We start from the raw sequence: 24,359 nt of genomic DNA, 5'->3' as shown, positions 1-24,359 counted from the left end.
GAAGGAGTGTAAATATTGAAGTACAAGGTCAAGGTAGGTGGTGAGTTTAGCAAAAATGGGGATACGATGGATAAGGCTTAGGCTTGTGAAGGTAGCACTATTAAGAGGAAACAAGACTAGAACAAGGTTTTCATCTCTGTACATATGCAAATTGGCTGTTGGGAGATGTGCAGAAAGTTAATTGACAGTAAAATAATTTTTCAACAAGAGTTAATGATTGGATACACTGTAAAGATACCTGAAAAACAAGTGAGAATGTAAAAGATGGAGAAAAATAGTAGGCAAATGATAAAGGAAGCATTTGGAAAATAAGGAACAACAATCGCCAAAGAATGATAGAAAATCATTCAACATTGAAAGAAATTCAACAAACACTGAATGCAGATTTCCCAACAGTGAAAACAGATTGCTAAATACTGAAAATGTTGTTACACAAAGATAAGAGATCACCAAAAACACAAGATAGCCAAATAAATAAAATAGATTGCTGGGCACAGGGAAAACATCATTGAGTACAGAAAGAAGATGGTGATACAAAGAAAAACAGTCACTATACAGAGAAAAACAGATTTTAAATATAAAAAATGATCACTGACAACAACAAAAAAATTTGTTTGTAATCATCATGTTGTTGGCTTACAGCATCTCAGGGCACAATAAATTTGACTACAGAGGTTTTCAGTCATTGCTCATATACATTGTTTATTGGCTAAACCTATTTTGACACTTACATCATTCACAATAGCCCATAACACTTCTTAGTCAAAGGCTGTGTCAGTATGCAGTAGAAGCATCCATCTCCTCAAGTCTGCTACTAGCGGACATGATAGGAGAGTATAGAAGATGCACGCTCCTACTACATACTGACACAGCCATTGGCTAAGAAGTAATATGGGGTATTGAAAATGACGTAAGGGTCAAAATTGGTTTAGCCAATAAATAATGTACATGAACAATGACTGATCAAGTAACAGGAAGATGAATTCCACAAAAGCCATTAATTGTGTCAGCAGGAGAATTAATTTGATAAAACTGTGAGATTACAAGGAGACAGACCTTACTTACCTTCAGGAGGGCATATTCCATTACAGCCAAGTGAAACAATTAGAACTGGAAAAAATGTTCCTCACTTTTGGAAGTGTTGTTTCCTTCCTCACAAAGAAATATTTAGATTTTAGGTTTGAAGATTCATGTCATCACTGACAACTTCCATTATGTAGGAAAGACTATCAGGGATGTGTAACAAGTCAAGACAAGCAGCATTGTAGGTTGTTCTTGTTAAGATTTTTACCAACAAACTTTTGACCACTACTAACCCACTCATACTAATAATCATAGGAATTACTTCTAAATTAATTTATTTATGTAAATAATTTAAGAATAAAGGAGACCTCTCACCGAATAGTGGAAGCTTTGAGTTGCCAACAGACCCACAAAAAAAAAGAAAACTTCACTAGTTTGCAGATGAATCCTACAATGAGGTAGAGAGAACATACATATGTGCTTGTGTGGGCCCTCCTCCCTTGGGGGATGAAGGGGGGAGGGCGCTGTGCACACATATGTATGTGTACTGTACCTCATTAAAGAACACATCCAAGCAAAGTTTTCATTCTTTTTTGTGTGCATGTTGGTGACACAATGTTTCTACTATTCAGTTGGTGGTCTCCTTTACTCCTAAACCATTTACATTCTGCCATAACTTACCTTACCATATGTTCTTTACACATGTTTGTATATATCAGGAGAATAACAGCTACTTTGAGAAAAGTCACTGCTCCTCCTCTTTTACTGCACAGCTGCTACTAACTTCTGAACCCTAACAACAATTAAGTAACACAGATTGCTACTCTACATGTAGAGATGGTGTTGAGTGACAGACAGGCACATATAAAAGTAGACTAGCTATCAGACAAAGTCCTTCCTCAAACATAGAAACACACACACACACACACACACACACAAACACACACACACACACAAACACAATCCTATGTGCACGTATCTCACAAACATGGTTGCTCTGTCATCTTCAGGCGCTGAGGCCTGAGAACAATATTTTAAAAGTTTGCTTGAAACATCATCTCAGCCAGAAAATTTCTCTTTTTTAGTGACTTGATATATTTTAAATCCTCTTTAGTGATTAGATCTTTGAAACTAAGACTTGTTGGTGGTGCATGTGGCCTCTGCTGAAGTAAATATCATGTGTCTGTATTTAGTTGATTTGGTGCATATCAGTGGGTACAGTGTTTGCCATCACTGTGAAGATGAACCAGCGATTATTGAATTTGGTGGCCAGTGATGAAATGTATCACCATTTCTGGCACAGCTAGTTTCTGGGTCTCAGTTTCATTTGGATCATTACTTTTTTCTTCATTTTTAGTAATGTTCCAAATGTTGTCACATTATTCTTAGAGTATTTTATATTCTGAGCACAGGTGCATTTGTGTTGCTTTTTTAAAGACATACTGGAGGATTTTGTGAGATTGGTAGTATAGAGTTTCAACTCTTGGCCATGCAGTCAGGAGTTCCCATCACAGGATACTTTTACCCCAGAAATTATCCTGCCCATATCCTTTCTTCTGTTTGGTTTTTCCTTTGGTGTATGTGTAATGCAATTTTCTAAGTTAATGTTGGTATCTGAAACAAGTGCCACTTCTCATAAATTAATAAAAAAGGACGTCATTATGATCTGCAATGGTTCTAACTATTTTGGCCACAAGTGAGGTCTGAATGTTGTTTGTGCCTTGAGAATGACTTCAAACAAGTTAAAACACACCAGTGACGTTATGTTGTATGTCCCAATCATGTATGTTTAGCTTGATCCTCATGTGCAAATAAGGCACTGACAGTCACCAATATGTATTATGCAGAAATCTGGAACAGTTTCATGAACATGAACATGATTGAAGCACCTTCAGTCAAGAGTACTACACAAACTACAGATTGCACTTTAACTAGTACATAAAAACCAGTTAGCCAAAGCAATGAGTAATGCAGAGAGTATCAAAAAGAATCACCCGATCTGACACATCTATATTTCTGAAACTAATAAACATATTCAATGGATTTTGTTTTTTGATGAGCAGGAAACTCAAAAAGTTTTTTTTCACACCTTTTCATAGGTATTCCGTATGCTCCCCTTGAGACGCATGGCATATGTCAGTGTGGTACTCTCTACAAAATGCATTGCATGCAGACAGACAACATTAGAAAAATGGCTTCCAAAATAATGGAACACAAATGCATTCCTGGATTCATCATCTCCTAGTTCTTTTTCAGACAATTCCAAATACAATCCATTTACCAATGAAATTGCAGCAGTCTTGAAGAGTCTGTTTCAAATAAAATTTACAGGAATTTACCCAGGGAAACAACACAGAAGCCATAGATGACAAAGAAGGAAAGCATATTTTGCAAACACAAATAAGAATTGTACATTACATCAAAAAGTTCAGGAAACCTTACCCAAATAAATCATTATAAAATTATAGGAAAACAGTAATCAAAGTAAACAAATAACCAAAAGTTTATATTTTAGTTCTAAAATCAACTGATCCTGTAATAAAGTCAAAACAGTCTGGGATGCAATAAGAAGACAGGTACCAACCATGCCAGGAAAAGCAAGGACATTGTCTTAAATATAGATGATAAATGTATAAACAACCAAGAGACAATTGAAAAAAATTCAGTGACCATTTTTTGGGCTACAAAGCAAATAGGCTGCAATGGCTGCAAAGAAGGTGCCATGGAGACACTGTAACACCATTTTGCTAATGCTGTAAGTGAGATAAGCATATCCCCCATAACTAAAATTAAGAAAAGAAAACCATTGCCTTCTTAAAAAGTAAATAATAATAACAATAATAATAATTCTGATAATGATAATAATAATATGTAAAAGAGTACGGACTGAGAAGGGGGGGATATAATTGTTACATCCCACTTCTGGCACCAATTGTAAAAGATATGTGTGGTTTGGGGATGGGGGAGAGAAACTTCTGACACCAATGTTAATGCATAAAATGGCAGGGAAGGGGAAGAAGGTTGCTAAATATGCCTCATGGCGGCAGTGTGCAGGAGGTCGAGCGGTCAGGATTTGATAGTGGGCATCCAGGGCTGCCGTTAAATGACAGAACAGGGAATTACATACAATAAAGAGGATATATTTCAATATACTGAGTACAAAGGGCGTGCCTAGGGTCAGAAGTTAGCAGGTTTAGGCCAGTCTAGGAGGTCGAACAATTAAATGAAATGGGTAATGGAAGGAGAAGCGGTTCATGTTAACTTACATTGCTGGCCGCTCGCGAAGAGCAGAGCCGGAGGCTCTGCCTTCCAAAAAGACATCTGTTCTGCTCAAGGTCTGGATTACAAGAGAGACAAGCAACTGTGTTCTGCACCACAGACTACTCCAGCGTCCGCACTCATGATCAGTATCCCGTGCATGCTATTGGCTAAAACCAATGGCGTGAATTCACTAGCAGTTTCAGCAGAAGGCTCAGGGCGTCTCCTGTCAGCAGCTTTAACTGGAGAGAACCACCTTGGTTTTGAAAGGCAAGCAACTTGTGTCACATAGGCACGGTGTGAATTACTCTGGGAGAAAACTTGTAGAGATTCCACTGGGCCTTTGAAATAAATTTTTTTAACTAATTCCCTGAAATATACTTTGACTGGCTGCCATCCTGTACATTCCTTCCCCTTCCAGAGAATTGGTGACAAACATTGTTTACAAAAGGGTGTCAGTCACTCCCTGGAAAGATGGTTTGCCATAGTAGGGGCCTTAATACTATGCGAGGGATCTGTTACAATGTTTCGTTTAGTGTATGTTAATGGGAGAGGATTTACATGCAGTCAAGTTTATCAAATTTCATGAGTAAGGAAATAGTAAAGTATTAATTTGTTCAAATTACAATACAATATCTCCTGTAATAGTTGAAATCATGACTGTCCATATAATCAAGTCTTAAGACAAACAAAGTTAAAATGATGCCATAACGCTTCACAAAATAGGAATGAACTAACATGGTTTCTGCTAGTTTGAGGGGAAAATCTGCTATTATAACAAAATACTTAATTCTATGGTAATCAAAATATTTTGGTAAAAAAGATAATAAATTAATGTACTGCAGATCATTAACACCTAGCTTGGGTTACAACTGGGTTAAGTACATTTAAAGAAGAGTGATAACAAATGTAAAATCCTAGTACATCCTCGACGTATTAGTCACAGGTAATGGTTGTATAAAGTTCCACGAGCTACAACATATACTGACAAAACACTGGAATTAAGGATGAAATCAGGGGAGTGTCATATGGCATAACATAAGCTCGTAAAACAAAGTTAATTAAAAAGTGTGTCCATAGTGACAAAACAGCGAACAATATTCTCGTCCTATTCATAAAACTTCATACAAAGGAAGAGAAAAAATGCAGTGAGTTTTCAATCAGTACACAAAATACAGTGTGTGCGACACAAGCGCACACACTGTTTGTAAGCAAACTTCGACTGATGGGAGAAGAGCACGTGGCTTGTCTGGTGGGGAAGCGTCACGTTGACAGACTTTAATGGCCGTTCTCTCATTCTCTCTAGTTATCTGTGGCGTAACCCACATCTTGACATCTTGCGATCTTGCGAGGGGGGGGGGGGGGGGGGGAAGAGCAGAGAGGTAAGCACAAGGGATGAGGAAGGGAGGAAGGGCGGGAGGGATGAAGGGGAAGTGGCAGTGGCACTTCATCACACGGCACAGCTGGCAGCGTGTACCGGTGCAATTTAGTGGTATCATAAGTGATTCGCTGAATTGGAAGCTTTAGTACTGGATGTTGGAGCTTAGGAAGAAAATGGATTTGACCACTGGGAAAATTATGTTGTATTTAACGCAGGGTTTGTTCTAGGTATAACTGTGGACAGCCGCCTGTGATCGCAATGCCAGGGTAGCTTGACATATTGGCCATTTATGCTGAGCGACACACTCTCGGTGAATCGGAAGGGTGCTCACATTAAAGGATAAGGAATTGGGTATAATTGGGAACAAGTTCAGGTAACAAGTTTCAGAGTAAAAATTGATTCAGCAGTGATAACAGAGAAATTCTGACTGTAGTAGTCATATTAGAATACAAAAGGTTCCCTTCCCTCTCCCTGGGGGGAGGCAATGATGATAAATGAAAGTGATAGGTAGGCGATCCGTTTACAAAACTGAAAACTGAAAGAATAAACTGATCAGCTGAGCACTCTGCGGGCGCTAACCGCAAAGTGTATGGCACACAGCCCTGGAGGAGGGAGGTAGTAAGTAACTGTTGAGGTGGAAACGAGCAACTCAAAGCAATGGCAGTAACCCATTGCAATGCATGGGTGAGGAAGACATAGGGCGATCACGTCTCATGGGGGTTAACTACTACAAAATTCCCAAACTCCCTGAAGTAACAGGGTGAGCTATGAAAAAAAAGGTGGGGGAGGGGGGGAGGGAGGGGGGGGGGGCGGGGGCAAGAACTACTGCGACATTGTACAATGAAACTTGTTATTCATTTGGGTGGAAGTCTCTTGCTAGCTAAATTATCAACAAAATAATGCATTGAAACTTCCTGGCAGATTAAAACTGTGTGCCCGACCGAGACTCGAACTCGGGACCTTTGCCTTTCACGGGCAAGTGCTCTACCAACTGAGCTACCGAAGCACGACTCACGCCCGGTACTCACAGCTTTACTTCTGCCAGTACCTCGTCTCCTACCTATAATAATGCATTACTGCACTTGGGCAATGACATCACGTCATGGGTGCTAAACATGAACAAATTAGTGCTTATTTCAGCAGGAGCTTCAATTTTGTAACATCACGGGTGTGTTTGTTTGAATAAACAAACGGATCTCTCTCATTTCCTAAACACATGGCGGAGCACTGTATCCAAATGGTAGCAGTGTCAATTTCCGTGCTCGCTCGTAACATCCTCACTTCATCAATAAATTACTTTGTAAGAAGTAGGGTGAATAATAACGAAACTTGTGTTTGTCTGGGTGAACTCTCTATCTCGCTTACCACTCTACAGCGAGAGGGTAGTGCACTTCTCCTCAATTTCAGGGGCACATTCAACTCTTTTCTATTGGGTATTTTATATAATTCAGGTGCTTCACTTAGCAAGGATTTCCATGAAAATGCATATCGTAGTGGGCATGTTAAGCATTTATGGAAGGTGGTATGGTGGTACTACACTTCAGAAGAGGTTCCGAAGTGCGAAGCACCACCGAACTAAATGGCAGTCCACGGAAAAACACCCCACAATGGCATGCTTCGTTATTATGGTGTGTTTCCACTTCACGTTCCATCAGCTGGAGGTCACTTGCTTCCAAACTCCAATTGGAATTATAGCCTGGTCAGTGGGCATGAGAGTGAAAAACTAGCAATAATTTTTTAATCTTAGGCAGCATGAAAGAAAACAGGGATATAAATGCTTCTAAAATTGCGGTAGGCTTAGCTCATCTGCAAAGCAGTGGAACAGTGGAGTATTTTTTACAAAAGTTAGATGAAAATTCGAAGTATCACAATCTATTGAACAAGAAAAGAAAAGCAGAACGGAAAATGCAAGGAGGGGCTCCACATTCTAGGTTTGACAACAAAACAAAACATTCAACGATGTAGGCTTGTAAAAAGTAGCATTGTAGAAAAACTTCAGTAGCGTAAACTTGATGCATTCAAAAATTGTTCAAATGGCTCTGAGCATTATGGGACTTAACATCTGAGGTCATCAGTCCCCTAGAACTTAGAACTACTTAAACCTAACTAACCTAAGGACATCACACACATCCAAGCCTGAGGCAGGATTCGAACCTGAGGCCGTAGTGGTCACATGGTTCCAGAATGAAGCACCTAGAACCACTCAGCCACAACGGCTGGACTTGATGCATTCTTTCGAAAGGCAAAACAAAATCATTGTCAATAAAGGAGATCTAAAAGTGAAATACAGTACAATACAAAAATTCTACAACAAAGCTGAATATAAAGCAAATATCTTAACATCATCAAATAACAAATACTTATACAGTAGTGGGGAGAGGGTACCTCCAAACACTTAATACTCTCCACACATGGTCACTCAAAACTTATACAATAAATGTCTTATAAACCAAATGAAGATTAGACTTAATTTCTGACAGGCAAGATGAAGAATAGGGAGAGAAGTGGTAACGTTTGGGGCATAACTGACTTATCACAAGGCAACAGCTGTGCCAGTCCATGTGGTTGCGTCATGCAGTCTCTGCTTATAGTAAGTGTTCACTGGGAACATAGGCCGCAATTTAAAGGCTAAAAAAACATTGTCTCAACTGGAAACTCACTGCATGGTAAAGTGAATCATGGTTAACGGTTCTGCGCTGACCTCTGGGGTGCCAGCATAAAACAGACCATTTAACATCAAATAAAACAACACACACATGACCTTTTGCCTGCTCTCCAATAACCTCAATAAAACAACCTCATACATCACTTCATATTAACAAAACTTTGCTGCCCTCTGGGGGATAACAGCCGGATGTCATCTATCCTCTCTTATCAACTTACACAGGGGTAAAACAGATCAATTCTGTTTCACAGCTTCGTGCATTGAGTTAAACAATCAAGGAACTACCACTTACAAAAAACAGAAGGCATGGACAGATAAAGAATAAATGGTCAGCAAAGAGGATGCAGAGAGAAAAGCAAGGAAAGAAAGAGAAGGTAGAAAAAGGTCATTTATGGCAGCAACGATTTCAAATACCTTGCGGACGTGGTATGACGGCAAAGGGCGTTACAGAACCCTTAAGCACTCATTTCTGTGGGGCAAGGATAGGGAACCTACCTTCATTATAGGGCAGAGAAATGATGCTTATAGGAAAGATGAAAGAGAAAGAGTTGATCATGACATGAAAATGAAATGGAAGAAAATGCCATGAACAGCTGGGAGACTCTGTGGTTGCCAAACACATTGTGCAAGCTGCACATCCCTGGAGATTAACTAAAAGCTATACAAAAAAAATAACTTAAAACACTTCTCATCACAACAACTAAGCATGACATACTTCTTCAACAACAGAGTTGTGTTTTTAAAATACACAGGCAGTAACTGTATTATGGATGCAAAATTTATGCTATAAAGGAGATCTTAAAGTTCTTCTCTGTATCCGCTGCAAATGCTTCAGTATATATCAACACTCACAGTACAGAAGAGATGGTGGCAGCGGCAGGATGGCGGCTGAGGGCCGTACGCATGCGGTACTCGCGCAGCAGCGACTTGGGCGGCTGGCTACACGGCGCTGAAAGTACACGCCCCGGGCGTTGATGTCAGGACCCAAATGCAGATTGCAGTGGGGGCTGACCAGTGGCGAACATGGGATGGCAGGTGGGTGGTGGCAGGTGGGCGGCGGCAGCAGCAGGGAAACCGCGCCGACCGTGAATAGTGCACCCGTGAGCTTTGTGTAGCCACAGGAGTGGCAAGGACGCTTCACATGTTTTCTCCATATCTCGGCACCCGGCTCTGAGTTGACAGACAGCTACTGACAAGCTGGGCTGACTGTGACCATCAAATGGGGCTGGAGGGCATGCAGTATACATGTGCGCAGTGAGGCATGGCTCGCTGTACTCAGCACGCATATGTTGGTGCAGCGGCTGCTTGCGAGAGGCAGGAAGTAGACTTCGCACCGGGTGCTGGTATGTGTGGATGTAGCGTCTGGTGTGACATTATAGCCGACATGCTCTACCCAGGCTCAGCTCGTAGAGGAACAACAGCAGCAAATATTGACCAACCACACAACGTCAAACATGAACCAAAATAAATGGCCACCCTGTAGACCGAACGGTGGGAACGAATCACAATTCTGACTTCAAATGTAGCAGATTATGAACCAAGAAGGGAGGATACAATTGTTACATCCCACTTCTGACACCAATTGTAAAAGATATGCATGGTTTGGGGATGGGAGAGAGAGACTTCGGACACCAATGTTAATGTATAAAATGGCAGGGAAGGGGGAAGAAGGTTGCTAAATATGCCTCGTGGTGGCAGTGTGCAGGAGGTCAAGTGGTCGGGATTTGATAGTGGACATCCAGGACTGCCATTAAATGAGAAACTGGGAATTAAGTACAATAAAGAAAATATATTTCAATATACTGAGTACAAAGGGCGTGCCGAGGGTCACAAGTTACCAGGTTTAGGCCAGTCTATGAGGTCGAACAATTAAATGAAATGGGTAATGGAAGGAGAAGCAGTTCATGTTAACTTACATTGGTGGCCAGTCGTGAAGAACAGAGCCCGAGGGTCTGCCTCCCAAAAAAGATGTCTGTTCTGCTCGAGGTCTGGGTTACAAGAGAGAGAAGCAACTGTGTACTGCACTGCAGACCACTAGCATCCACACGTGTGATTGGTATCCCACGCATGCTATCGGCTAAAATCAATGGCGTGAATTAGCTAGCAGTTTCAGCAGAATGCTCAGGGTGTCTCCTGTCAGCAGCTTTAACTGGACAGTACCGCCTTGGTTTTGAAAGGCAAGCGACTTGTGTCACGCAGACACAGCATGAATTACTCTGGGAGAAAACTTGTAAAGATTCCACTGGGAATTTGAAATAATTTTTTAAAACTAATATTCCTTGACTGGCTGCAATTCTGTACAAATAATACTTCCAGTAAACTTCTAACAGCCTGCTAGGATCAATTATGCAGAGTTTTGGTCCCCATCTTTAATGCTTTGTTGTATTATGATGCCTTTCCTGGTGGACTGAACCCAGCGACATATAGTGAAGCATCTCCACATATGGAAGATGCAACAGAAATCACAAACTGCTGTCCCATCTCTCTTGACCAATCTCAGAAAAGTCATTGAGAAAGTACTGTATTCCAGAATTGTGAGGCACCATGAAAACTTTGAGGTCATCAGTGAAAGACAATTTGGTTTCCAAACAGGTACGTCCACAACTGAAGCTGTATTTTCTTTCACAGACAATGTTTTGGAATCCCTAGATAAAAAATGGAGACAGTTGGAATATTTTGTGACCTTTCTAAGGTTTTCAGCTGTGTGGATCAAAAAATACATCTCAACAAAACACACCACTAGGGCTTCAATGGGGCAATGGGGAACTCGCTAAAATCCTATGTCCAAGACAGGAAGCAGAAGGTAGTTTTGGATGAGAGCAACAAAGCAGATGAGGAAGTAGAGTCAAACAGGGACACTGTACTCCATATAGTCACCTGGAGTCTGTACTTGGTGTGCTGCTGCTTCCTCTTTATCATACAAAACATGCAGAATTACTATGTCTGTTGATGATATTAGTATTGTGGTGGTCTGTGCAATTATGTCCATTGAGATTTGAAAGCAATAAGTTGTGTCCTTCCACTCAGTTGCTTGCTGATAGAAAGCAATTCTAGTGATGGGGCTGCCATCTTATAGTTTCTGGACCAGTTTCAGACGTTATTTCAGTTGCCCTTAACACAAGGAACTGACGCTGCTGGTAGCCGCCTCAGGCCTGGGGACAAGACACTACCTGGTGGATTTGAGATAGCTCCTCCACTTCATGTGCCACAGGGATGCATTGTCCTCTTCTGCCTTTAAAACCACTGACTATCTACACCTGTAACCTTGGCAATCGACCATTACAAGAACTACCAGATGCAGGTCTTTTCTAAGTGGTGTGACTCCTCTATCACTTACCTTTTATCCTGACTTGTGGCGGGCAGAGCATTCTGTACATAATTTACAGATTATATCACAGCATGGGCATCAACACAGGAAAAACAAAAACTATGGCCTTATGTGGAAAACAGCCAGTAAAAAAGTAAGATGTGTTTTAAAAGTAAAATTCTGGAATGAATGAACATATTATTCACATATTTAGGCTATAAATACCTTTTCTGGAAGAAGCAGACCTTGCTAAAAAGCCACTAGGTATACAAAAACATGGGGAACATTTTGTTGGTACATGATCAGCAACATTTTTCAATATTTCATGAAGTGACTAAGAAATCTGTCACAATTGCAATTATATTACACATGTTTGGCGACTATTTTTGAAGCAATTGGTTCATTCTCTGACCTACTTAGGCTGCACTGAAAGTGCCTGATCAATAATAATGAGCATTGAAACAGCAATACATGCCTTACAAAGTAATTGTAGGTAACTTTCACAACCAACATGTGCCTACTTACCAATCAATCTGAGATTGATTCTGACTTGCTGAGTAGGTGCATAGTGATTGTGAAAGTCATCTACAATTACTTTGTAAACTACAGTGCAGCTACAGTAACTCAGGCTTGAGAATGAACCAGTTGGCTTGAGATTAGTCACCAAACGTATAAACTGCAACTGTGACGTATTGGTTAATAAATGCTTTAGGAAGTAATGAAACCTTCCCCAGATCATAAGCACACCAGAGTATGCCACTGAGAGACTTTAGCAAGGTTTGTGCTGTGCTATGGCAGTAAAGCCTGGACAACAAAGGCGAAAGACATAGAAAGACTAACACCCTGTGAAATGAAATTCCTGAGATAAACAGCTGGTTACACCAAATGGGATCACAAAAGAAATGAAGATGTATTGAAAGAACTTAAACTGAACATATCACACATTACATACATAACTGCCAAAACTGCTGTGCCATCCGAACAATATGCAGCCAGGGCAGAAGCACCACAGGTGCAAAGATGTGAGCTGGTGCCAGTGCCATAGAGACTCACCACTTGCACGAGTTCCACAAGGGCCACAGGCGGCACTGAGGACGAAGACATCAACTTCACCTTGGCCAACTGCTGGCCGAGTATCATCTCCCAATGACCAGACAACAATGGACAAAAGACTACTCAGAAGATATAAGAGCAGCTCTCACCACTTGGTTATAAATTATCATCCAGGGCTGACTTTGGTAACATCATTTTGTGATCTTTTTAGAAGTGAACAGACAGTTGTTGTAAATTGCATTTGCTATGGACTGTGAAGCTTGTGTTGTTGTGGTCTTCAGTCCAGAGACTGGTTTGATGCAGCCCTCCATGCTACTCTATCTTGTGCAAGCTTCTTCATCCCCAAGTCACTATTGCAACCTATGTCCTTCTGAATCTGCTTAGTGCATTCATCTCTTGGTCTCCCTCCATAATATTTACCCTCCACGCTGCCCTCCAATACTAAATTGGTGATCCCTTCATGCCTCAGAACACGTCCTACCAACTGATCCCTTCTCCTTGTCAAGTTGTGCCACAAATTCCTCATCTCCCCAATTCTATTCAGTACCTCCTCACTAGTTACATGATCTACCCATCTAATCTTCAGCATTCTTCTGTAGCATCACAGTTAAAAATCCTCTGTTCTCTTCTTATCTAAACTAGTTATTGTCCATGTTCCACTTCCATACATGGCTACACTCCATACAAATACTTTCAGAAAAGACTTACTGCCACTGGAATCTACACTCGATGTTAACACATTTCTCTTCTTCAAAAACACTTTCCTTGCCACTGCCAATCTACATTTTATATCCTGTCTACTTCAACCATCATCAGTTATTTTGCTCTCCAAATAGCAAAAGTCATCTACTACTTTAAGTGTCTCATTTCCTAATCTAATTCCCTCAGCATCACCTGACTTAATTCGACTACATTCCATGATCCTCGTTTTACTTTTGTTGATGTTCATCTTATATCCTCCTTTCAAGACACTGTCCATTCCATTCAAGTGCTCTTCCAGGTCCTTTGCTGTCTCCGACAGAATTACAATGTCATCGGCAAACCTCAAAGTTTTTATTTCTTCTCCATTGATTTTAATTCCTACTCTAAATTTTTTTTTTCTTTACTGTTTGTTCAATATAGAGATTGAATAACATCAGGGATAGGCTACAACCCTGTCTCACTCCCTTCCCAAACACTGCTTCCGTTTCATGCCCCTTGACTCTGACAACTGCCATCTGGCTTCTGTACAAATTGTAAATTGCCTTTCATTCCCCGTATTTGATCCCTGCCACCATCAGAATTTGAAAGAGAGTATTATAATCAACATTATCAAAAGCCTTCTCTAAGTCTACAAATGCTAGAAACACATGTCGCATTTCTACGGAATCCTCCCCAAGGTTGTCTTCTACCAGTTTTTCCATTCGTCTGTAAATAATTCGTGTTAGTAGCTTGCAGCCGTGACTTATTAGACTGAGAGTTCAGTAATATTCCCACCTGTCAGCACTTGCTTTCTTTGGGATTGGAACTATTATATTCTTCTTGAAGTCTGAGGGTATTTTGTCTGTCTCATACATCTTGTTCATCAGATGGTAGAGTTTTGTCAGGGCTGGCTCTCCCAAGGCTATTAGTAGCTCTAATGGAATGTTGTCTACTCCTGAGGCCTTGTTTCGACTTAGGTTTTCCAGTGCTCTGACAAATTCTTCACACAGTATCATATCTCCCATTTCATCTTGATGTATGTCCTCACTCTTGTATAGACACTTTGTGTACTCCCTCCACCTTTCTGATTTCCCTACTTTGCTTAGAACTGGTTCTCCATCTGAGCTCTTGATATTCATACAAGTGGTTCTCTTTTGTCCAAAGGCCTCTTTAATTTTCCTGTAGGCAGTATCTATCATACCTGTAGTGATATATGCCTCTACATCCTTACATTTGTCCTCTAGCCATCCCTGTTTAGCCATTTTGCACTTCCTGTTGATCTCATTTTTTAGGCATTTGTATTCCTTTTTGCCTACTTCAATTACTGCATTTTTATATTTTCTCCTCTCATCAAATAAGTTCAATATCTCTTCTGTTACCAAAGGATTTCTACTAGCCCTCGTCTTTTTACCTACTTGATCCTCTGCCGGCTTTACAATTTCATCTCTCAAAGCTACCCATTCTTCTTCTATTGTATTTCTTCCCCCGTTCTTGTCAATTGTTCCCCAATGCTCTCTCTGACACTCTCTACAACCTCTGGTTCTTTCAGTTTATCCAGATCCCATCTCCTTAAATTCCCATTTTTTCACAGTTTCTTCAGTTTTAATATACAGTTCATAACCAATAAGTTGTGGTCAGAGTCCACATCTGCCCTTGGAAATGTCTTACAATTTAAAACCTGATTCCTAAATCTCCTGTCTTACCATTATATAATCTACCTTACCTATGATTATTTGCACTTAGCCATTGAGGGCATTTTTGTGTTATATTACATGCAGTGATGCAGACTTCATTATTCAAATTCACAAACATAAGCAAACATTTTTAACTCATTTCAAGCAATGGAAAATACAGGATGGAATGTAACAATATTTGAAAAGGAAAATTGCCTCACCATATAGCGGAAATGCTAAGGTCGCATACAGGCACAACAAAAAGACTGTCACAAATAAGGCTTTCGGTCGGTGAAGCCTTCGTCAAGAATAGACCCCCCCCCACACACACACACGACTGCGACTCAGCATCTCCACTATACAGTTTTTAACTCATTTGTGTGACTTAAGTTCACAAGGTTGATGAATAGAAAATTGGCAGTAGAACTTCTCAACGAGACCATAACAGGCCAACAGGCCTCGCACTCGGTAGGAAAAAGAAAAGAAGAAGACAAATATTGTGATAAACAACAAGCAGTCTGCCGATCTAGAGCCTGTTGCCAGAAGGCTACTTTCAGAACTCCTAATCTAGCCCAAAGTAACCAAACTGTCAGTAAACTTGAGAAAAACTAATCATATCCAGTTCAGCTCTGAACATAAATTCCCATAGGAGATACCTGTTTTACATGACAATAAGCAAATACAAAAAGTATACTGCACCAGATTCAGAGGGCTTCACATATCTAGCAAGGTTAAATGGGAACATGATGTCCTGCAGACCATAAAAAAAGTTGTCCTAGGCTACTTTTGCCATTAGGATAATCTCACATTTTGGGGATATCAGCATCACAGAGTCCAGTTATTTTGGGTATTTCCACTCTATCACGTGCTCTGAAATTATCTTCTGGGGCAATACTTAAACATCAAAGAAAATTTTCTTTTTGCAGAAAACAGTTGTCCAAATGATGTGCAGATTGCCCATGAACCTCATGTCATAATCTTTTTAAGAATTTAAGAAACTTGAGATACATACTTCTTCATGAAACATTTCTGCTTATGCAGGTCGTTCACAGAGTCTCTTCCAAACTTCTCTTTTCTCGCAGGCTACCATTCAGAATTGCCTCTAACTCCAGGCCTCTTTGGTTCACACTACCCTTCACCTAATCCATCCATCTTGTTCATGGTTTTCCGGTTGATCTTTGTTCAGATTCTGTCCATTTGAGGGCTCTTCTTGGAAGTCTTTCTCATCCCGTTCTTTTAGTATGGCCAGAGCATTTAAGCCTGTTACTGTACATAGTTTCTTTTAGATCTTCATCTGCCGGATGTTTTGATTGTTCTAGTCCTTGTCCTATCCCTTCCCATCTTACTCGGGATCCCTCTTAGGAAACACATCTCTGTTGCTTGTTTTCTGCTCAGATCTTACTTTGTCCAAATCCAGTATTCTGATCCATAGGTCAGTTGACAGATAATGTACGTCATGATCTTTGCCTTGGCAGATATTTTCCTATTTCTATTTGTGTCCAATACACAATAAAATTTTGAACAATTTTCTATTCTTTCTGGAATTTCAAACTTGATGTTTTTTTTTCTTGTTTAATTTACTTCAATAACTTTTTCATTGCAACTTACATCTTTCATTTTTCCCATTCATTTGCATAACTTCACTTTTTGTTACACTTATTTCCATGCCGCCTCCTTAAATTATTCTCACAAGCTATTTAGTTGTTCTTCCAAGTTCTGCTCATTTTCTTCCCAAATCATCACATCATCTGCATATGCTACGATTTTCATATTGTCTGCTGTTGACCCTTGCCAAATTTTCTGTATTATGTCTGTGACTATTTTAGAAAGCACTGGTGAGATCACACATCCTAGCCAAACCCCTTTGTCCATTATAAACCAATCCGAGTTTTTGCAGTCTATTACAACACAGTTCACACACATTTTGTAGAAGTTCTTGATTGTCTGTTGCGTATACAAAAGCGTTGGTATGTTGATAGAAACACAAATAAACACAAACACACACACAAAATTCAAGCTTTCACAACCAATGGCTGCTTCATCAGGAAAGAGGGAAGGAGAGGGAAAGACGAAAGGATGTGGGTTTTAAGCGAGAGGGTAAGGGGTCATTCCAATCCCGGGAGTGGAAAGACTTACCTAAGGGGAGAAAAAGGACAGATATACACTCGCACGCGCGCCGCGCGCACACACACACACACACACACACACACACACACACACACACACACACACACCGATATGTGCGGATGGATATGTGTGTGTGTGTGTGTGTGTGTGTGTGTGTGTGCGCGCGAGTGTATACCTGTCCTTTTTCCCCCTTAGGTAAGTCTTTCCGCTCCCGGGATTGGAATGACTCCTTACCCTCTCCCTTAAAACCCACATCCTTTCGTCTTTCCCTCTCCTTCCCTCTTTCCTGATGAAGCAGCCGTTGGTTGCGAAAGCTTGAATTTTGTGTGTGTGTGTGTGTGTGTGTGTGTGTGTGTGTGTTTGTGTTTATTTGTGCGTCTATCAACATACCAACGCTTTCGTTTGGTAAGTTACATCATCTTTGTTTCTAGATATATTTTTCCCACGTGGAATGTGTGTGTGTGTGTGTGTGTGTGTGTGTGTGTGTGTGTGCGTGCGCGCGCGCGCGCGAGTGTATACCTGTCCTTTTTTCCCCAAGGTAAGTCTTTCCGCTCCCGGGATTGGAATGACTCCTTACCCTCTCCCTTAAAACCCACACCCTTTCGTCTTTCCCTCTCCTTCCCTCTTTCCTGACGAAGCAACCATTGGTTGCGAAAGCTAGAATTTTGTGTGTATGTATGTGTTTGTTTGTTTGTGTTTCTATCGACCTGCCAGCGCTTTTGTATGGTAAGTCACATCATCTTTGTTTTTAAATATATTTTTCCCGCGTGGAATGTTTCCCTCTATTATAGAGGGAAACATTCCACATGGGGAAAAATATATCTAAAAACAAAGATGATGTAATTTACCAAACGAAAGCGTTGGTATGTTGATAGACACACAAATACACACACAAAATTCAAGCTTTCACAACCAACGGTTGCTTCATCAGGAAAGAGGGAATATACTTTCAGTCTATTCTGACCTTGCCATCTCTGTTCCATTCTAACAGTGTCATAAGCCTTTTTATGTATACTGCAACTACAGTGTTTTTCCCAAATTCGCATTCCCCACCCGCCCCCCCTTTCAGTTTGTCTGGCTGTAAATAATATGGCATTTATAATTGATCTTCCAGGCCAAAATCCTTGTTGTTGTTCTCTTAATTGTGGTCCTATCTTATTCCTTTTACTTCCTAATGTTTATTCCATTATGAGCTTCATGGCTGACAATCCTGTGCACTATGAAACCAATGTACCACGTTAACACTACAAAGGCAGCTACCTTCATTGTGATTTCAGAAATCTACCTCAGGTACACAAAGTTGTTCCATATCACTGTATTAAAATACTTAATTAATTGCCAAATAATATGAAAGGTCTGTGCAATAACAATACATTGTTTAAAACTAAAATAAAGATGTACTTACTTGATAAAACTTTTTACTCATTAGAGGCCATTTAAACAGACATATAGAATTTTTATGCTTATATTTTATTGTTTGTTTTTTATGTATTGTTGATGCCATTGCTAATCCTTGTGTGATCTCTTTTTTCACTTAGTTTCTGTTTTGTTATAATTTTTTTTCCTGCAGTTGTTTCTATAAATTAACTATCCTTCCCTCACCATCTGTTCCATGTAATTTACATTTATATATCCTTTAACTCATTCCACATCCTAGTGTACCACATGCATAAAAGGATGAAATATTCAGGCAAATCATGGTAAGATTTTAAAGTGCTGCAACTTGTTTTTAATGTTCAGAAACTTGAAACTGTGATCTCCACAAAAAAAGGTCATATTTAGTGAGTATAATATCAGAGAGTCACAATTAGAATCAGTCAACTCTTTTTAATCTCAGTTGCAGATATAGCATGTGGCAGACTACAGTTCACTGGTAGAATACTAGGGAAATGCAATTAGTCTACAAACAAGACTGCACACAAAACACTCATGTGACCCATCCTAGAAACTACTCAAGTGTGTGGGACCTTTGCCAAATAGGACTAACAGGGGATATTGTATGGGTACAAAGAAGGGCAGCACAAATTGTCACGTTTGTTCGTGGGAGATAATGTTGATGGGAGAGCATCACAAGGGTGCTAGAAGAAATGAACTGGTAGACATTTGCAGACACATTGCAAAGTAGCCGATGAAAATCTACTTAGAAATTTCCTAGAACCAGCTTAAAGGGATGAATCTACCCCTACATATGGATACCAAAGACACGGTTGGATTAATTAGAGTGTACAGATGTAGCGGTAGATCAGTGGAATGTGTATATAAATAAAATATAAATAGTAAATAAATAAATTCATTAAAATATGTTTACATTTTGAATGTTAATTTAGTGGGGAAGCAAAAAATTATGAAAACTAAATATGATGGAAGTCCATTTTTTCAAATGGTAGTAGAAGACATCAAACAGTGGCAGAATATATTCTTCTGTAAAGAGCTCATTAATCATAAACCATATTGTCACATTAGTTTAATTAGCATGGTTTTCCTTTACTTAAATGCAAAATTTACATCTGATGTATTGTATACCTCATTATGTTAATTTTATCTTGAAGTGTGGCCAAACATTTTACAATATTGTGTGTTGTTCAAACTTAGGAAATTGTAATTTTGAGGTGGAATGACACAGCAGACACACTGACAGCAAAAGGAGTTCGTGCTGCTGCCGTGTTGCCCCTGCAGCTTCTTTCTTCTCTGATGGGAGTTGCTACAGACAACTTATCCGAAACCGAACTGATTGCTCAGCTCAGAAGATCTTGCTTATCAAAGGATGAATTGAGAGGACACCACGACAGGATAGTTATCAGCATCTTCTGGAATGATAAACTTTTTATACAGCAGAATGTGCAGAGAATAAAATTGTCAACCATAATGGGTGTGACAGTTAATGGTCGCACTCACATGAATCTTGACTATCCACTTCTCCTAAAATACAACCTGGACTCCAAAACTGGCTCTTTTCTTAACATTTATGGTAAGTTCTCATTCCTTTGATCATATTATTATATTATTGTAGATCAAATGAATGGAAAAGTTATGGATGACCATTTACATAAAACGTAGGACTACTTTTTATTACCAAAGCTATCTTGTTACACCACCAGTCATGAACATATGGACTACACTGAGATTGCAATTTTAAATAAAGTCTAGAACATAACAGTAAAAATATAAGTAACAGAAAAATACAGATATAAATATTATTGTCCATGGTTCACATTTCAGAGGCAGTAGGTGCTTTTGTAGTTTGTGGGACTAAGTTGCAATTCATGTCATTCATTCTGTTTTTTCACAGATTAAAAAGTACGTTGGTTGTGGTCCCAGATTACACAGCACTCATTCATTAAATACAATAATACTACATTAAAATTAAAACTCTGTGCAAAAAAGTATAATCAAATGTACAATGGGGTGATAAGGAGCACCGAAAGATGTGACAGTGATAACTAAACACTGGATAATTAAGGGCGGAATAACAATACAAATTAGGATAGATAGCTATCACCACATAAAGAAAAACCTCAATGATGGTGCGCTAAAGATATCTTGAGTTACCTTTACTTTCACCGTAATAAAAAATTATCAAGTCACGTGCAAAGTTTAAGAAAGCTTTCTTTAAACTGATCATACACATATACAAGATAATGCCATCTAATGATATAAAAGTTACAATTACGGTTCTCTTCATCAAACGATGAATTCTATGTGCCTATTCTTCCTGGCAAATTAGTTCATTACATCGCCAATAGAACAATTAATGTCAGGATGAGTATTCAACAGAGATAAGCCATTAAATCAAACCTCCTCCATTGTCGACCTCAGCCGTGTCTTTGTACGGCACAATGTTGAAAAACTTCTTTCTACTGTAGCAATAGGTGCAGGTAGACAAGCAAATATTTTGTACAGTGTGTGCAGAGTAGGGTAGTCAGATCGCAATTCAGTCAAGTTGACTGATGACAGAAACAAAAGAATGGCGTGTGGGCTTACTGGTGGGGGCGGTGAGAGTGGCAATGTAGGTGGCCCCAAAAGGGGAGCGCACACCCCCCATATGTACCACCACTGCATAGAGGAACCACTGAGCAGCAGATCTGCACATCTAAAAGTAAATTGCTGGATGGCTTTTAGCTATTGGACAATGTCCTTCATCAGACAAAGAGAAACTCGGATATTCATAAATGCACAACTCACACGTGGCCACTGTTGTCTTCAGTCAATGCGATCCCAACCCCACTGTGAGGCCACAGTGCCCAGAAACACTAACCTGCATTTAATAAAATATGTTCAGTGATTTGTTGTTGTTGTTGTTATTGTTATGGTCTTTAGTCCGAACACTTGTTTGATGCAGCTCTTCACACTAGTCTATCCTGTGCAAACCTTTTCATCTCTGCAACACTACAGCAACATACTTTTGAGCCTGCTTTCTGTAGTCAAGTCTGGTGTTCACCTACAATTTTTAGCCCTCCAGTTATCATCTGTTACAAAATGTACAATTCCTCGATGTTCAGTGATATAGAATCATATTTATAACAATGTATAAGAATCGTATTTATAACAATGTATAAGAATCATATTTTTAACAATGTATAAGAATCATATTTTTAACAATGTGTAAGAATCATATTTAGTGTCGTGAAATGGCTAAACAAAAAGTAAACAAAAATTTTACACTGAATTATGGAAACAAGTCAAAGGAAATGTGAATTAAAACAGATTGCTGCTCAACTCATAGAAGGTGTGATGAATGGAAGATAGGTGCAGTGGCCATAAATGTATATGAGTTATAGTCTACTTTTAAATATAGATATAAATGTGCCTGTTTGTTGCTCATCACTTCCTTGTTCAAAGGCAGTATGCCCCATTATAAAAAAAATGTTTACTTATAACAGCTATTTCTGAAACATAGGAGACAAAATAATTATAAATTCTTCTTACATCTCAGAATATATCACCAATTTCTTCATATATTTATTTTTTACTTATATCATGTTCCATAGATCCATATTGCAAGTGCATTGTCCAGATATGGAATGTGTAGCAATATGTATCAAAATCAAATGCTGATGTTAGTGGTTGCCTAATTACACACAGCCCTTTAGTTTGTACCAGAAGAAAGGTAAACTTTAAACTTAAAAATAAATTACAGCACAAAAAAACTTTAAAAATACAAAAAATTACTATTATATGAATGTGTGGTGTCTGTTCTCTCAGACATGTCCAAAAGAACAGACACCACGCAGAATCAGCAGCTGTCTGTGATACATTGTCTGTGATACATTGTGTGTAAATTGAAAGTGGGGGGGGGGGGGGGCAGGGGAAAGGAAAGGGAAGGGATTACTGATTACAGCTGCATCGGGACATTAAGCAGAATAAATGGCAACGATTTAAAATGTCTAACAGTAAGCAGGAGATCCTGGGTTCGAAACCCGGTCTGATACACATTTTCACTCGAGGCCACTGATTCCGAGTAATGTTCTGATGCAGCTGACGTTGGTAATCCCTTCCCTTTCCTCAATTTACCTTTCACTGCTCCCCCACTTCAATTTACATACAAAAAATGACTAGGTGAAATGGAATACCCACCTAAATAATTAAAGCAGTTTTTGATAGCAAAACATGAAATCTGTCCACAGTAATGAATCAGTATTCCAAGGAGGATGGTGAAAATGGACAGAGGTGAAGTTACCATTTAAAAAGACTCATAAAATAGTGTACAAAACTACTGTTCTATGTCTTCACTTACAAACTGTTCAAACTAGATATAGAGCTCCAAGTTGATTTTCTGTCGTCTCCATCGCTTCCTTAGTAGCAAGTCTTTCTGTTGTCTTGAAGCTGAAACCCTACTCTTGATGGTGTTTGCCCAACAAAAATGTAAACGCCATCACAGCATAGATTACACTTTTTGATGCCTCAATTTTATATGGTTTGGATGGTAATCTGTTTTCGCACTTTGTGAAAATATCAGACATTGATGAAGCACTGGCCAGTAATCGATGGTAGTTCTAACAAGTCACTAAATGAAGTAATCAAGACTGGCACAAAACACTGTCCATATTTACACAAAAGTCATGATACAGTATTGCCTTGTAGTAATCTTTTGAAATTAAAGTAAACTATACAGGGTGATTCAAAAATGCATGTAAATATTTCAAGGGTGTATTTGTGAGGTAAATATAAGACAAAAATGTTCTATACAATTTTTTCCATACTTGGCTTATTACAGAGTTATGAACAAAACAGGATAATACATTCAATACAACGTAAGGTATTTAATTCCCAGAGTTCACAGTTTAATTACAGTGCATTTGGACTAACAACGCAAACTGATAAATAAACGTGACGTAACAAACTGAAACAATTCCTCGCGAACACTGTATTAATTTAGGTCCTGTTGATTGAACTACAGCAATGCACAATAACTAAGGAAAATTGAAGCATTTTACAGACTGTACTGTACTGTACTGTATTTGCACAAATCTTAATGCAATGCATGTTCAAAATGCTGTCCCTGAACTTGCAGACAGACCCGTGCTCGTCGCATCAATGATCTCTGCACATTACACAGTCCGTTCAACTCTCCACGAATAATTTCACAACTACCTTCAATTCTTTGTTGTAGCACTTCTCTGTTCGGTACTGCAGAAGAATACACCAATGTCTTTAGTCGGCCTCATAAATAAAAGTCTAAAGGGTTCAGGTCAGGTGATCTGGCTGGCCAAGCAATTGGTCCTCCGCGACCTATCCATCGATGTGGATACGCAGAATTGAGGTACGCCCTTACGTTGCGGCTGTAATGGGCGGGAGCACCATCGTGCATAAACCACATGGTGGCTCGTGTTGCAAGAGGGACATCCTGTAACAATCCAGGCAATTCTCCCTCCAAAAATTCGCAGTACGCGTGCCTATTCAGCCTTGGAGGCAGAACATGAGGTCCGAGTAAGTAATTCCCCACAATACCACACCAAATGTTTATGGAGAATTGATGTTGATATCCACGCACAATTCTCGCGCCAGGATTCTCGACAGCCCACTGGTGCATATTATGCGAATTGATTACACCCGCACGAGTAAACATGGCCTCATCTGTGAATAATATCCGCCGAATGAACATTGGATCATTCAAATGACGCTCTTGTAACCACTGGCAGAATTGCTGACGGCGAGGATAGTCTTCAGGTGTCAATTCGTGCACTTTTTGCA

At 39.5% G+C, this 24,359-nt stretch overlaps 1 protein-coding gene and 1 non-coding gene across 2 annotated transcripts in view; one reads left to right on the top strand and one right to left on the bottom strand.

Moving 5' to 3' along the window:
* LOC126458294 (adhesion G-protein coupled receptor G4-like) overlaps positions 1-24,359 on the top strand; it is a 195,281-nt gene that overhangs the window by 165,437 nt on the left and 5,485 nt on the right. Inside the window, exon 10 of the mRNA XM_050095234.1 lies at positions 19,761-20,136. Within this exon, the coding sequence (XP_049951191.1) occupies positions 19,761-20,136 (376 nt within the window). The remainder of the gene's footprint in view (positions 1-19,760; positions 20,137-24,359) is intronic.
* Trnas-uga (transfer RNA serine (anticodon UGA)) lies at positions 6,595-6,669 on the bottom strand. The gene has a single exon. It is a non-coding gene; the product is annotated as a tRNA-Ser (tRNA).

The sequence above is a fragment of the Schistocerca serialis genome, chromosome 2, assembly GCF_023864345.2.
Source record: "Schistocerca serialis cubense isolate TAMUIC-IGC-003099 chromosome 2, iqSchSeri2.2, whole genome shotgun sequence".
NCBI lineage: Eukaryota > Metazoa > Arthropoda > Insecta > Orthoptera > Acrididae > Schistocerca > Schistocerca serialis.
This window is presented reverse-complemented; position numbering and strand designations above follow the sequence as displayed.